This window comes from Ictidomys tridecemlineatus, chromosome X (genome assembly GCF_052094955.1).
Source record: "Ictidomys tridecemlineatus isolate mIctTri1 chromosome X, mIctTri1.hap1, whole genome shotgun sequence".
Lineage (NCBI taxonomy): Eukaryota > Metazoa > Chordata > Mammalia > Rodentia > Sciuridae > Ictidomys > Ictidomys tridecemlineatus.
In genome coordinates, this window is record NC_135493.1 from 5,090,156 (window position 1) to 5,104,078 (window position 13,923).

The 13,923-nt window shown below is 51.7% G+C and overlaps 1 protein-coding gene across 3 annotated transcripts; it reads left to right on the top strand.

The window, feature by feature from the left end:
• Positions 1-2,679: 2,679 nt before the first annotated feature.
• Positions 2,680-13,316, top strand: LOC101972197 (melanoma-associated antigen 8). 3 transcript variants are annotated; one of them, XM_078034158.1, is made up of 3 exons: positions 2,680-2,959; positions 9,898-9,993; positions 11,787-13,316. In XM_078034158.1, exon 3 carries the CDS (start codon positions 11,834-11,836, stop codon positions 12,908-12,910), a length of 1,077 nt encoding a protein of 358 aa, XP_077890284.1. In that variant the 5' UTR covers positions 2,680-2,959; positions 9,898-9,993; positions 11,787-11,833; the 3' UTR covers positions 12,911-13,316. The 3 variants fall into 3 exon arrangements, with proteins under 3 accessions (XP_077890284.1, XP_005342635.1, XP_077890285.1); XM_005342578.3 differs by lacking the exon at positions 2,680-2,959 and adding an exon at positions 4,063-4,241; XM_078034159.1 differs by lacking the exon at positions 2,680-2,959 and having other exon boundaries at positions 9,865-9,993.
• Positions 13,317-13,923: the final 607 nt, after the last annotated feature.

Genomic DNA, 13,923 nt, shown 5'->3' on the forward strand with positions numbered 1-13,923 from the left:
TTAAAAATAGAAAGATCTTCCCAAATTCCCTGTTCCAGTGCTTCTTTGGTTGTAAAAATAAATCCTTTATAAGGAACACTTTCCAAAATCTATATGTATCTGATGAAGAGCCCAAAGAAGAGACATGTTTCTTCTGCAACAGTCTGGCAAAATCAGGGTGCTATAGTGGCCCAATCTAGCATCTAGCCAAGGACCTGTAGCCATTATCTGCAAAGACTGCAGCACAGCAAATGTTCAGAAGTGTCAAGGACAGTGCAGCTCCTGCTGAGCATCTAATCAAGCAGCCAGGATATAATAAGAGAATCTTGATGTGTGAGGACTGAAGGGTCCACATACCCAAAGAAGATGGACCCATGAAATACAACTCAACCTATGCTCTCAGCCCTGGAAATGTCCAGGTAATGTTTTTAGCTTGACCACTCCCATGTCCCCACTGCAACCTCAGGGAACTCAGAGTCAGAAGGGAGTGTGGACCCAGGTGAACAAGGAAATAGATGCAGGCCTTACCAAGAACCAAGCTGAGATGCCCGAGGAAGGAAAGCAGAATAGAATTCTATTCTGCTCATTCTGTCATACCTGAGATGCACCAGGCAGGTGGCCATGGATGCTCCAGAGTTCCAACTTAGGCCAGGAGGGGTAAGAGAGGTGAAGCTTGTTCTGATGTTTAAGTGAGTTAGAATGCACTGAGCCAGGGATTTGTCAAAGTAAAGGTGAAATTTCAGGGTTGACTGGGGTGGTCAATCCCCAGGAGGAGGATCCCCAAGCAACCTAGGATGCCTCTATTGTTAGCCGTGCACTCACAGGAGAATTCCTGGGCCAGCTGCTTCCTCCTCATGGGACTAAGTCTTTGACTGAGGCCCACAATTCAAGTCTGCAGAGCCAAGGGCTGGCTCTGCTGCAAGCAAGGTGAGAGCTGTGGATAAACTGAGGCCCCACTCTAGGAGGAGGGGCCCCATTCAGACTACCTCAGCGGCCAGCCCCAACCCCTGAGGGCTGGGGTAGTTACAGGTAAAACCCCCTACATTGCAGGGGACCCTGGGAGTTACGTATGGTGGCTGATGTTGCCATAGAGCCGAAAGGGCCATGGAACCCTCAAGGTAAAAGTGAGAGCTGAGGCTGGATGAAGCCCACCCCAGAATGATCTTAATCATCCTGACTGTGGCCAGCCCTACGCTCTGGGAACAGAATTCCCACGTAAATCCCTTCTGCCATAGGGGACACTGGGAATTATATCCTCAGCCTAAGGCCTGCAGGGACTGGACAGGACCCTGGCTCTGTGGGGAACAAGGTGAGAGCTGAGGGTAGAATTGGGAGGCCCCACCCCCAAAGCAGGGTCCCCAAACCATGCAGGCTGTCTTTGTGGCCAACCTTGCAGGGCACACTTTTGCTTTAGTGAGACCCAGTGAGGAGTAGGTTCTTTCTCTCATGGATCAAAAGAATGAAACCCACTGACAATGGAGGGTGAGAGCAAAGTAACAAGTTATTTTTGGAACAGAAATGAAGGGGAGTGCCCACAAATTTTTGATCCTCTAGGGGTTCAAATGGTATTGCAGGAGGTGACCTTTACAGCCATAAGACAATGAGTTATAGGCAGACAAATTTCCACATCCAATCACAGTGAGACAATCACGGATCATGCGCCTGTTCTCCAATCAGGATGTTGATCATGAGCTGTACACGTGCTTGATCACATGATATCTGGCTTATAAGATACTATGCACAGGAAATTGTTACAATCCAAGTTCCTACCTTATCTGCTTACCAGATTTCTGGATCCTGTATCCACCAAGAAAACCTGGGAGTTGCAGATGTTGCTTGAACACCACAATTCTACTAAGTGAAGCAGACCAGGACTGGAGACTATTGAGGTCAAGGTGAGAGCTGGGTGGACTGAAAAGGTCACCCCCCAGAATGATGGTCCCAGAACTACGCAGGATTCATCTGTGTCTAGCCCTGCTGTCCACCGGATCAGAATTCTGAGATGAAAACCTTCCAATGCAGGGGACCCTAGGAGTTACATTCTAGTTCTGAGGCCTTTAGGAAGTAGACTGGTTCAGGCCATTGTTAGAGACAAGATGAGAGCTGAGGGTGAGCTGAGGAAGAACCCACCAGGTACAGGTAAACGATATAATGCAAGCTGCCTATGAGGCCATTCCTTAATCTGAGGACAGAATTCCAGGGAGCCCATTTCATCACAGGGGACATTGAGTGTTAAAGCTATTGACTGAGTGAGAGGAAGGGCCAGGACACTGTGGGTGTCAGGGTGAGAGGTGGGGTGAACTGAAGAAGTACCATGAGGTGAGGGTCCTAAACCACCCCATTTCCTCGGCCAGCCCTTCATGAGGTGGGGGACAGAATTCTAGGGAACCCTTTTCACCACAAGGATGCTGGGAGATGACACAGTCTGCTGAGTGGACAGGACAGGGCACTGTAGATATCTGGATGAGAGGAGTGATGGACTGAGGAGGTCCCACCCAGGGGAGGATCCTAAACTACCCCAGTACCTTTGCTAGGTCTTCTGGGTTTCAGGGGGACTGAATTCCAGGGAACTTCTTCTTTTTCCGGGGACATTGGGAGTTAAAGCTGTTGGCTGAGAGGAGAGGGCCAGGGCACTGTGGGGGTCAAAGTGAGACATGAGGTGGAGTGAGGAGTTCCACTCTGTGATGAGGGACCTAAACCACCCCAGTTCCTTGGACAGCCCTTCTGGGGTGGAGGGACCGAATTTCTGTGTGCACCTAATAGCGCAAGGGAGGCTGGGATTTATTGCCAATAGCTGGGGGAGTTGCCAGGGCCTTGAAATGGACTGAGGAGTTCCAAACAGGGGAGGGTTCTAAACCACCCTAGTACCTTGTCCAGAACTTCTCGGGTTCTGGGGGACTGAAGTACAGGGAATCCCTTCTGTCGCAGGGGACTCTGGGAGTTAAAGCCGTTGGCTGAGTGGAGAGGTCCGGTTGTCAAGGTGAGAGGTGGGTTGGACTGAGGAGGTCCCACCCCTTGCAGAAGGGTCCTAAATCACCCCACTGCCTTGGCCAGCCCTTCGCAGGGTGGGGGACAAATTCCAGGGAACCCCTTCTGTCGCAGTGGACCCTGGGAGTTAAAGCCGTTGGCTTGGTGGGTAGACAGGACCTGGGCATTGTGGGTGTCAAGGTGTGAGGTGGGATGAACTGAGAAGGTCCCACCCCGTGGGGAGGGGTCCTATGTCACCCCACTGCCTTAGCCAGTCCTTCACAGTTTGGGCTACAGAATTTCAGGGAACGTCTTCTGTTGCAGTGGATGCTGGGAGTTAAAGCCATTGGCTTGGTGGATAGACAGGGCCCGGGCACTGTGGGTGTCAAGGTGAGAGGTGGATGGACTGAGAAGGTCCCATCCCATGGGGAGGGTCTTGAATTACCCCACTTCCTTGGCCAGCCCTTCACAGATTGGGGAACAGAATTTCAGGGAACACAGTCTGTCACAGGTGATCCTGAGAGTTAAAGCAGTTGGCTGGGTCGGTGGACAGGGCTTGGGTACTGTGGGTCTCAAGGTGAGCAGTGGGTTGGACTGAGAAGGTCCCCCCCCGTGGGGGAGGGTCCTAAACCACCAAGGTCCCTTGACCAGCTATTCACGGGGTGGGGGACAGAATTTCAGGGAACCTCTTCTGCCACAGGGAACGCTGGGAGTTAAAGCTGTTAGCTGAGAGGAGAGGGCAATGGCGCTGTGGGTGTCAAGGAGAGAAGTGGGGGTGACCTGAGGAGGTCCTACCCCATGGGGAGGGTCTTAAACCACCACAGAATCATGGCCAGCCCAACTTGGGGTGGAGGACAGAATTCCAGGGTGCCCCATCTGCCTTGATCCGTTATACCAGGGTACCCCTTCCAGATGTGGGTGATGCTGGGAGTTAAAGCCCTTGCCTAGTGAGTTTACAGAGCAGGGCGGAGTGAGTGACAAGGGGTGAGCTGGGATGGCCTGAGGAGGTCCCACCCTGGGGGGAGGGTCTTAAACCACCCTATTATCTTGGCCCCTCCTTCCCGGACTGGAGGACTGAATTCGTGTGCACGCCTTACGGCGCAAAGGATGCTGGGATTTACTGCCGGTCGCTAGGTGAGCGAACTGGGCCCTGGGATGGCCTGAGGAGGTCCCACCCTGTGGGGAGGGTCTTAAACCACCCCATTATCTTGGCCCCTCCTTCCCGGACTGGAGGACTGAATTCGTGTGCACGCCTTACGGCGCAAAGGATGCTGGGATTTACTGCCGGTCGCTAGGTGAGCGAACTGGGCCCTGGGATGGACTGAGGAGGTCCAACCAGGGGAGGGTCCTATACCACTCCAGTACCTTGGCCAGACCTTGTTGGGATCCGGGGATCGAATTGCAGGGAACCCCTTCTGTCGCAGGGGACTCTGGGAGTTAAAGCTATTGGCTGAGTGAGCGGAGAGGGCGGGAAACTCTATGTGTCAAGGTGAGAGGTGGGATGGACTGAGAAGGTCACACCCCATCAAGAGGGTCCTAAATCACCCCACTTCCTTGGCCAGCCCTTCACAGGTTGGGGTACGGAATTTCAGGGAACCCGTTCTGTCTCAGGTGACACTGGGAGTTAAAGGTGTTGGCTTGGTGGGTAGACAGGACCCAGGCACTGTGGGTGACAGGGTGGGAGGTGGGATGCACTGAGAAGGTCCCACCCCTTGGGGATGGTCCTAAACCACCAAGGTCCCCTAGCCAGCCAATCACGGGGTGGGGGACAGAATCCCAGAGAGCCCCTTCTGTCACAGGTGACACCTGGACTTAAAGCCATTGGCTGGGTGAGTTGACAGGGCCCAGGTACTGTGGCTGTCCATGTGGGAGGTGGGATGGACTAAGGAGGTCCCACTCTGTGGGGAGGATCCTAAATCTACCTTGGCCAGCCCTTCACTTCTTGTGGTAAAAGATTTCACTTCTGTCGCAGTGGACCCTGAGAGTTAAAGCTATTGACTTAGTTGACAGGGTCAGGGCACTGTGGGTGTCAAGATTAGACGTGGGGTGCACCGAGGAGGTCCCACTCAGGGGTCCTAGACCACCCCAGTACCTTGGCCAGTCCTTCTCAATTTCGGGGGGCCTGAATACCAGGGAATCCATTTTGTTGCAGAGAAGCTGAGAGGTAAAGCCATTGTCTAAGTGAGTTGACGGGGTGTCATTGGTGTCAACATGAGAGGTGGGGTAGACTGAGGAGGTCCTACCCGGTGGGGAGAGTCCAAAACCACCCCACTACCTTGGCCAGCCCTTTCCAGTGTGGGGGACAGAATTCCAGGGTGCCCCGTCCATCTTGATCCCTTATACCAGGGTACCCCTTCCAGATTTGGGAGATGCTGGGAGTTAAAGCCCTTGGCTGAGTGAGTTGACAGAGCAGGGCAATGTGAGTGACAAGCTGTGAGCTGGGGTGACAGAGCAGGTGGTGTGAGTCAAGGTGGGAGCTGGGGTGGCCTGAGGAGGTCCCACCCTGGCAGTGGTTCCTAAACCACTCCAGTACCTTGGCCTGTCTTTCAGTCTTTCACAGACTGGTGGAAAGAATTTCTGTGCACACCTTGTAGCTCAAGAGAGGCTGGGATTTTTTGCCATTGGCTGGGGAGTGGACAGGGCCCTGGGATGGACTGAGGAGGTCCAACCAGGGGCATGTCCTAAACTACCCCAGTACCTTGGCCAGAACTTCTAGGGTTCTGAGGGACTGAATTCCAGGGAACCCCTTCTGTCGCAGGGGATGCTGGGAGTTAAAGCCATTGGCTGAGTGAGCGGAGAGGACGGGAAACTCTGGGTGTCAAGGTGAGAGGTGGGGTGGACTGAGGAGATTCCACCCCGTGGGGAAGGTCCTAAGCCACCCCAGTACCTTGACCAGCCCTTGGCAGGGTGGGGGTCAGAATTCCAGGGTACCCCTTCTTTGGCAGGTTATTTTGGGAGTTAAAAGCCATTGGCTTGGTGGGTAGACAGGGCCCCAGCACTGTGGGTGTCAAGGTGAGAGATGGGGTGGACTGAAAAGGGTCCATCCCATCTGGAGGGTCCTAAATAACACAACTACCTTGGCCAGCCCTTCCCAGGGTGGGAGACAGAATTCCAGGGAACCCCTTCTCCCACAGGGGACCCTGGAATTTAAAGCTCTTGGCTGAGCTTGTGGACAGGGTCCTGGGCATTGTAGGTGTCAAGGTGAAAGGAGGTGGAATGAGAAGATCCCACCCTGTGGGATGTTTTCTAAACCACCTCAGTGCTTTGACCAGTCCTTCACAGGTTGGGGGACAGAATTCCAGGGAATCCATTCTGTGGAAGGGATGCTGGGAGTTAAAGCCATTGTGTGAGTTAGCCATCATAGCCCTGGGCACTGTGGGTGTCACCTTCAGAGCTTGGGTGGACTAAGGATGTTGCACTCTGGGTGAAGGGTACTAAACCACCCCACTCCCTTGGCCCTTCCATCACGTGGTGGGTGGCCAGAATTCCTGTTAGTGTCTTATACCACAGGGGACCCTGGGATTTATTACCATTGGCTGTGTGAGTGGACAGGGCCCCGGGCACTGTGGGTGTTAAGGTGAAAGGTGGGATGGACTGAGGAGTATCAGCTTGGGAGGAGGTTCCTAAACCACCCTAGTACCTTCCCTAGACCTCGGTTTCTGGGGGACCGAATTCCAGGGAACTCCCCCTCTGTCGCAGGGGATTCTGGGAGTTTAAGCCCTTGCTGTTTTGGGCCTAGAAAGCTTGGACACTGTGTGTGTCAAGGTGGGAGTTGGCATGGACTGAGAAAGTGTCAACTTTTGGCAAGGGTCCTAAACCAACTAGTACCTTGGCCAGCTCTTCATGGGGTGGGGAACAGAATTCCAAGGAGTCCTTTCACTCTTGGGATGCTGGGAGATGACACCTTTGGCTGAGTTAGTGGACAAGACCTGTCCACTTTGGGTGTCAAGTTGAGAGGTGGGATGGAGTGAGGAAGACCTAGCCAGGAGAGGGTCCTAACCCACCCTAGTACCTTGGCCTGACCTTCTTGATTTCAGGTAGACCGAATTCCAGGGAACCCTTTCTGTTGCATGGGATGCTGGGAGTTAAAGCTTTTGTCTAAGTGAGGGCCAGGGCACTCTGGGTGTTATGGTGAGAGCTGAGGGTAGACTGAGGAGGACCCACCCTGGGGGGAGCATACACCATCATCTAGGTTGCCTATGGTTCCAGCCTTGCTTCTCAGGTGAGGGGCAAAATTCCAGGGTGACCTGTTGCCCAAGGAAATGCTGGGGGATACAGCTGATACTAGAGCCATGGGATACAGGTCATGAGAGTGGGGAATATCAGGGATCTTAGGTTTAAGTGAGAGCTGAGGTGAACTGAAGAAGCCTCACCATAGACCACTGTCATTAGTCTTCCTGGAAATCTCTGTGGCTAGCCCTGCCTCCCCCAGGGGTGGTAAAATTTCTGGGTGAAACCTTTCCACCACAGAGGACTCTAGGAGTTAAAGCAAGTGCTGAGGCATACGGGGAGGGGCTGGTCCTCGGCCCTGTCAAGGATCAATGAGAGAGCTGAAGGTGGAATGAAGAGTCCCCAACCAGGAGTGGGGGTCCACAGATCACCTAGGTTGCCTGTGTCCAGCCCTGTGCCATAGGGGATAGAATTCCATGGTGATCCCTTCTACACAGGGGATCCTTGGTGTTATAGCCTTGGTCTGAGGCTTAATGGGAGCAGACACAGTCTAGGAATGATCAGAATCATGTGATAGCTGCATATGGGTGCAGATGGTAGGATGCTTTAACTCCCAGCTTCCCATGGACTGAGAAAGCCACACCATAGGCAGACTATCACCAAAATTACCTGGCTACCTCTGTGAGGGGGGGTGGGGTTAGAAGTGAGACAACGGAATTCCAAAGTGACCCTTTCTACTGAAGGGGAATCTGAGAAACCTAATCCTTGAGTCACTCAATCCAGGACACTAGGGCAAGCAGGGTCTAGGGTCTGTTGAGGGTCAAAGAACTAGGAAGGAAGCCACACAGTAGGTAGATGGTCCCAAACCATCTAGGCTTCCCCTGTGGGCAGTCTTGTGCTCTAGAATGAAGAATTCCATGAACCCCTAAGGGGGACCCTATAAGTTAGTCATTGCTAGAAGGTGACCAGGACCAGATAGGGTTTGGTATTTATAAGAGGTCAAGATGAGAGCTGAGGGTGTATTGAGGTGTCTTCACCCCTGAAGGTTTGTCTCCTAACCACCCAGGCTGTCTCTGTAGCCAGCCTTGCTCCCCAGGGGAAATAGGTATAATTCCAGAGTGATCCCTTTGGCAGCAGGGGACCCTAGGAGTTATCTCCTATGCTAGAACATGCGATTACAAATCACCAGAGTGGAAAGGGTCTGGGGTCTGTTGGGGGTCAAGGTGAGAGCTGAGGGTCAGCTGAAGTCACACTACAGAAAGAGGGTTCCTAAACAATCTAGGCTGCATCTGTGGCCATCCATCCTCCCTAGTTGCCCTATAGGATGCTGAAACCACAGACTTGGTCTGAAGGGGCAGATATAGGTACATAGAGAACAGAGGTCCAGGCTCTGGCAGGATCCAAAGTGAGGAGCACTGGAGAGCACAGGGAAAGCCCAAAGAATCATTGAATGCCCCTGCTCTCCAACATTGGAGGAACTGGGTACTCAACCCATTGTGACATCCTCTGAGTTCTGATTTGGGGGATAAGACAGAGGTTGATGGCCATGCTGAAGTTTGGTGGAGCAGACAGGGCTTAGGCTGTGTTAGGGTCAAGGTTTGAATTATGGGTGTAGCACATTGTTAGAGAACTTGCCAGGCATGCAAGAAAAAAAGAAAATGAAAAAGTGAGATGCTCAGGAAAAACTGAAAAAGTCCCATCCAAACTAAAGCATGCCCAAAATATACAGGTCTGGATGGAGTTGGGGTGCACACCTGGAATCCCAATTATTTGAGAGGGTGAGACTGGAGGACGGCAAGTTCAAGGCTAGCCTGGACAACTTAGACCCTGTCTCAAAAATTAAAAATACAGTATAAAGGGATGGAGATGTTGCTCAGGGATAGAGTACACCTGAGTTCAGTAAGGGTACTTCCAAGAAAATTATACTGATCTACCTATGTGTTCAGTCCTGCAGAATATGGGTGCAGATGGTAGGTGCTATCCCCTCGCAGTCAGCCTTAAGGAATCCTTGGAGTCAGAGTCTTGGTCTCAGTGAGCATGCTTAGGTCAGCAGAGGATGGGGATCTAGGGGGCTTAGGAACATGGTAGAATGAGAGGCTCTTTGTGGTCAAGGTTAGAAATGAGGGAGGACTGAGTGCCCTAGGACACAGAATGGGCACCACCTAGTCCTGCCCCTGCTTTTAGACTGAGCCTGTCCTTCATTCTGACTCTGGAATCTGAGGGAGGAGGACTCAGTTTAGGAGAGGAGTGGGCTGCTGCCAGGAGTCAAGGGGAGGACTCAGGGAGGAAGGAGGGGGGCTTGGACTCCAGATCAAAGGGGGACCTCTACCCTGACAGGCCAGGGCAGGGTGGCCAGAGGCAGCACCTTCCTGTGCTTCCAGGGTGTCAGGGATGAGTGACCATGATTGAAGTGTGTGTTCTCAGGTCAGCAGAGGGAGGAATCTCAGGGGCTTCTGGGAAGTTCAGTAACAGCCCAGATCCACACATGGGAAAACTGCCCCTGCTGGCAGCCTGGGGTGGCTTCAGGCAGGACTTTGGGGCAGGGATCCCACACCTTCTTCCCCCTTTGGACCTTCCAAGAGACAGTGGCCTTGGCCTGCAAGTTGTATCTACAGGTCAGCAGAGGGGAACGGGCCCAGACCCTGTCAGGAGTGAATATGAGTACCTTGAGGACACTCCAGACAAAGGAGGCCCCTGGAACCTGCTGGTCTGTTAACCTGGGGAAACCCCATGCAGCCATGTCCAAATGTGCTGTCCTCACTTCTGTCTCCTCCAAATCAGGGAGGTGAGGCCTTGGTGTGAGAGAGCTCGTCAGGACGGCAGAGGAGCCACAGCTGGTCAGCAGAGGGAGGATTCCAGCATCTGCCGGGAATCAAGGTGAGGAACTTTGGTGACAGGGACTGAATGCCATACCTCCCAAAAGAAAGGACCTCACAGAACCTGGCTATAATTAGCCTAGTGGGGGCAGACAACATCTCTGAATATCTCAGGTCTCACTCCCTCTCATTTCTGCCTTATGGTTTGGCTGGGAGATAATATGTGGGTAAGGACCTTGATCCAAAGGTGATGACAGGTCAGCAGAGGGAGCCACATGAGATTATGAGAGGGAGGAATCCTAGGAACTGCCAGACCCAAGTTATGGACCCTTCACAAGGACTGAAAGCATCCCCAGCTCTGAAACATGGAATCCCACATAGTCTGCCTCTCAACTTTGGTCAACCATGAGAGACCCTAAGTGGCATGGTCACTTCTAGCATGGGCACAAGATTGGGGGGTCTTTAGGGAGATGGGAGTATTGTTCTAAAGATGGGCATGAAGAAGAGCCAGCCTGGGCATGAGTAGATCCCCATCCTCATACCAGAATACATAGGGCCCAGGTCTGGCCATCAACCCTTTAGAACCCACAAAGTGGTGATGGGATATGACATTTGATCAATTCTCTTGAGAGTTGTGAGGTTCTTAGGGAGTTGAAAGAAGTTATATGACAGGATGGCATCACATTGGCACAGGGAACCACATCTTGTTATCAGACAGAGGGGTGTTATGTTTTCCCAGAGTTAAGGTGAGGACCTTGAGGGAGAATCAAGGGGATACCTAGCCAAAAACACAGAGGTGCCCCTCAGAAATCTTCTCTGTGCCTGCTGTCAGACGTTGAAGCCAAGGCAGGGCTCTTAGGCTGAAACATCTTTCTTATTTGTGTCATTGGTGTCAGAAAGGGGAAGGATTTGTTAAGAGGGTCATGGACTCACTTCAGCAGAGGGAGGATCTCAGGCATAGCCAGGAGTCAAGGTGAGGGCATTGGAAATCTCTACACATGAATGCACAAGACTCCAATCCCCACCTGCCCTGTTTTTCAACCATTGAAAAATCTGGGAACACAGATCTGGGACCACTGGCCTCCCCTCTCTTCATTTCTAAGTGTTTCACAGTGATAGGATATGGTTTAATGAAGGTGCCTTCAGTCATCAGAGGACCATCACAGACCTTGACTTTCATTAAGGTGAGCACCAAGTAGGTCATCCATGCCAAGAAAAATGGAACCCCTAAATTTGGTCAGCTCTTATAGTCACTTTTGGGCAGGTGTGGCCAGATGTGAGAACACTCACTGACTTTTTTCTCACAGAGTTGGACACTTGTTCAGAATGTTTGCTTTCGTTCAAAAGGGAGATTGAGTCCAGGTATTGCCTAGGGTAAAATGAGAACCTAGAGTGAGCACAAGGGGACCATCTACCTCAGATCAGTATGGGCCTCACAGAGTCCATCTCATCCTGTCAGGGTTGGGGGCCCAGAAATGCTTTTGCAGTCTGAAATGCCTATTATAAGAGCTCTGGAAACCAGCAGGTGAATGTCTTGGTTTGAAGCAATGTCCTCAGGTCACAGAGCAGATGAGGCCCAGGCAGTGCTGGAAGTCATGGTGATGTGCAGAATAGAGGGCAACCTAGTTCCACAGGGTATAAGTCAGCCCTGGGGCCTTGTGCTCTGCAGGCTGGCATCATCCTGAGAAACTGTTTCAATTCCTCTCTCAGTTACTCAAGGAGTCAGGCCCACCAGAAGGACATGTGCCTCCATAGCCCTAGATCACTACCCAAACAAATGCCTGGTAGTGGGCCATTGTAATCACCAAGAAGGGTGTAGTCCTAAGTTCACTGGATCCCTCTCCCCCCCCCCAGGACCAGTTTCCTGCCCACCGTCTTGACTACTGTTCCCAAGGAGAGCCATGTCATCTCATGGTCAGAAGCGCCAGCACCGCAAGCAAGAAGGAAAACCTAAGGCCCAAAGGGAGGCACCAAGCCTCGTTGGTGTGCAGTTTCTCAGGCCTGAGGAGGAGGGGGCCTCCTCTGCCTGCATCTCCTCCACTTCCCTTCCTCTGGTACCAGCTACCCAGAGGGAGGTGCCTGCTCCTGGGCCACTGATTTTTCCACAGGTTCCTTTGAGTTCCTCCTCTTTCTCTGTCACCATGGCTCCCACTTCATTTATCCAGTCCAGTGAAATCTCCAGCAGCCAAGAAGAGGAAGTTTCATTCCCCTATCAGGACCAGGAACACCATAGGTCCTTGTTGGAAAACCCACTGGATCAGCAGATGGCTGACCTGGTGCAGTTCCTGCTTCTCAAGTATCAAATGAAGGAGCTGACCACCAAGACCGAAATGCTGAGTAGTGTCATCAAAAATAACCAGGATGACTTCCCTGTGGTCTTCAGTGTAGCCTCTGAGTACATGCATCTGGTCTTTGGTATTCATGTAAAGGAGGTAGACCCCTCTAGCCACTCGTATGCCATTGTTAATGCTTTGGGTCTCACCTATGCTGGGTTGGTGGGCGATGATCAGAGCATGCCCAAGACGGGCCTTCTGATAATGGTTCTGTGCATCATCTTCATGGAGGGTGACCATGCCACTGAGGAGGTTCTCTGGAATGCACTGAGTATGATGGGTGTGCATGCTGGGAGAGAACACTTCATCTATGGAGAGCCTAGAAAGCTCATCACTGAAGATTTGGTGCAGGAACAGTACTTGGAGTATCGCCAGGTACCTGGTAGTGATCCTGCTTTCTATGAGTTCCTTTGGGGTCCAAGGGCACGTGCTGAAACCAACAAGATGAAAGTCCTGGAGTACTGGGCCCAGGTCCATGGGAGTGACCCTAGGTCCTACCCTTCTTTGTATGAAAAGGCTTTGAGAGATGAGGCAGAGTGTACCGAAGTATCAAATGTAGCCAGGGCCACTAGGGTGCCCAGGGGATGGCCCAGGACCAGGAAACATGGCAGGGCCACATCCCGAAGCTTCCACACCCCCAAGTGAGATAGGGCCCATTTTTCAATCTGTGTTGGAAGAGAGAAGTCACCTTTCTAAGTAGTGAGGGGCCAGGGAAGGTGGAAGAGATCTTGCTGTCTAACATGTTGATGCTTCTGTATTTGTGCGACTTGGAAATTGAACTTTGTTTCCTATGGAATTTTTCAAATGTTCCTGTTGATTGAAAGTTTAATTTACTTCTGAATGGGATGTTATGAAGACCATACTCATTCATTTATTGCTGTGAACATAGTGTTTAGGACTTTGGTGTTTTGCTTTTTCTTTCATTAATTAGCATCTCATTCTTTATTTTTGGGGCCTGAACAAAGATCACATGGGAGTGTAAGAGATAATTTCTGGTTGTGGAAAAGAACTTGGTCATGAAAAAGAATGAATAAATGATAGAGAAATCAAAGGTGAATGCTCGCTTTCCATTATTACCTGTCTTCCCTGTATCCTTAAGAAAGTTGGTGTGCACCTGGATTTGCTTGTGTGTATTGGAGAATGGAGGAGAAGCTCTATGCTAATGAAAAGGCCCTCTCCTCACTGCCTCATTGATTCATGGAACATTCGTGCAATTCTGCTCTTCTAAAAGAGAGAGAATGAGTAATGGGAATAATCAGACAGTAGGCTTAGCCAGACTGAATCCCATGGTTGAATGTTAATACAGCAACCATGTCAGGAAGACGGGGTGAGGTGTCCCCAGAGACCCAAAGAACATGTGAAGGAGGGTGAGCAGGTGGACCTCCAGTGTAGAGCAGCCGAGTGCCAATGTCCTATGCCAGCCAAGGCAGTTTGGGGCAGTGCCTTCTGCGGGTTGGACTTCAAGGACACTGCATGGAGGCCAGGGCCAGACCTTTAGATGGTGTGTCTTAGGGCTGAGAGAATGGAAGACTACTCTGAGTCGTTCCCTTTGATGGTGAACGAAGCAGAGCAGAATCTCCACCTGGGGCAGGTGTGAGAGGTGCTGTGTGGTTGAACACAACAGGAGAGCTTGGTGCTCAGTTACCATCAACTGCAAG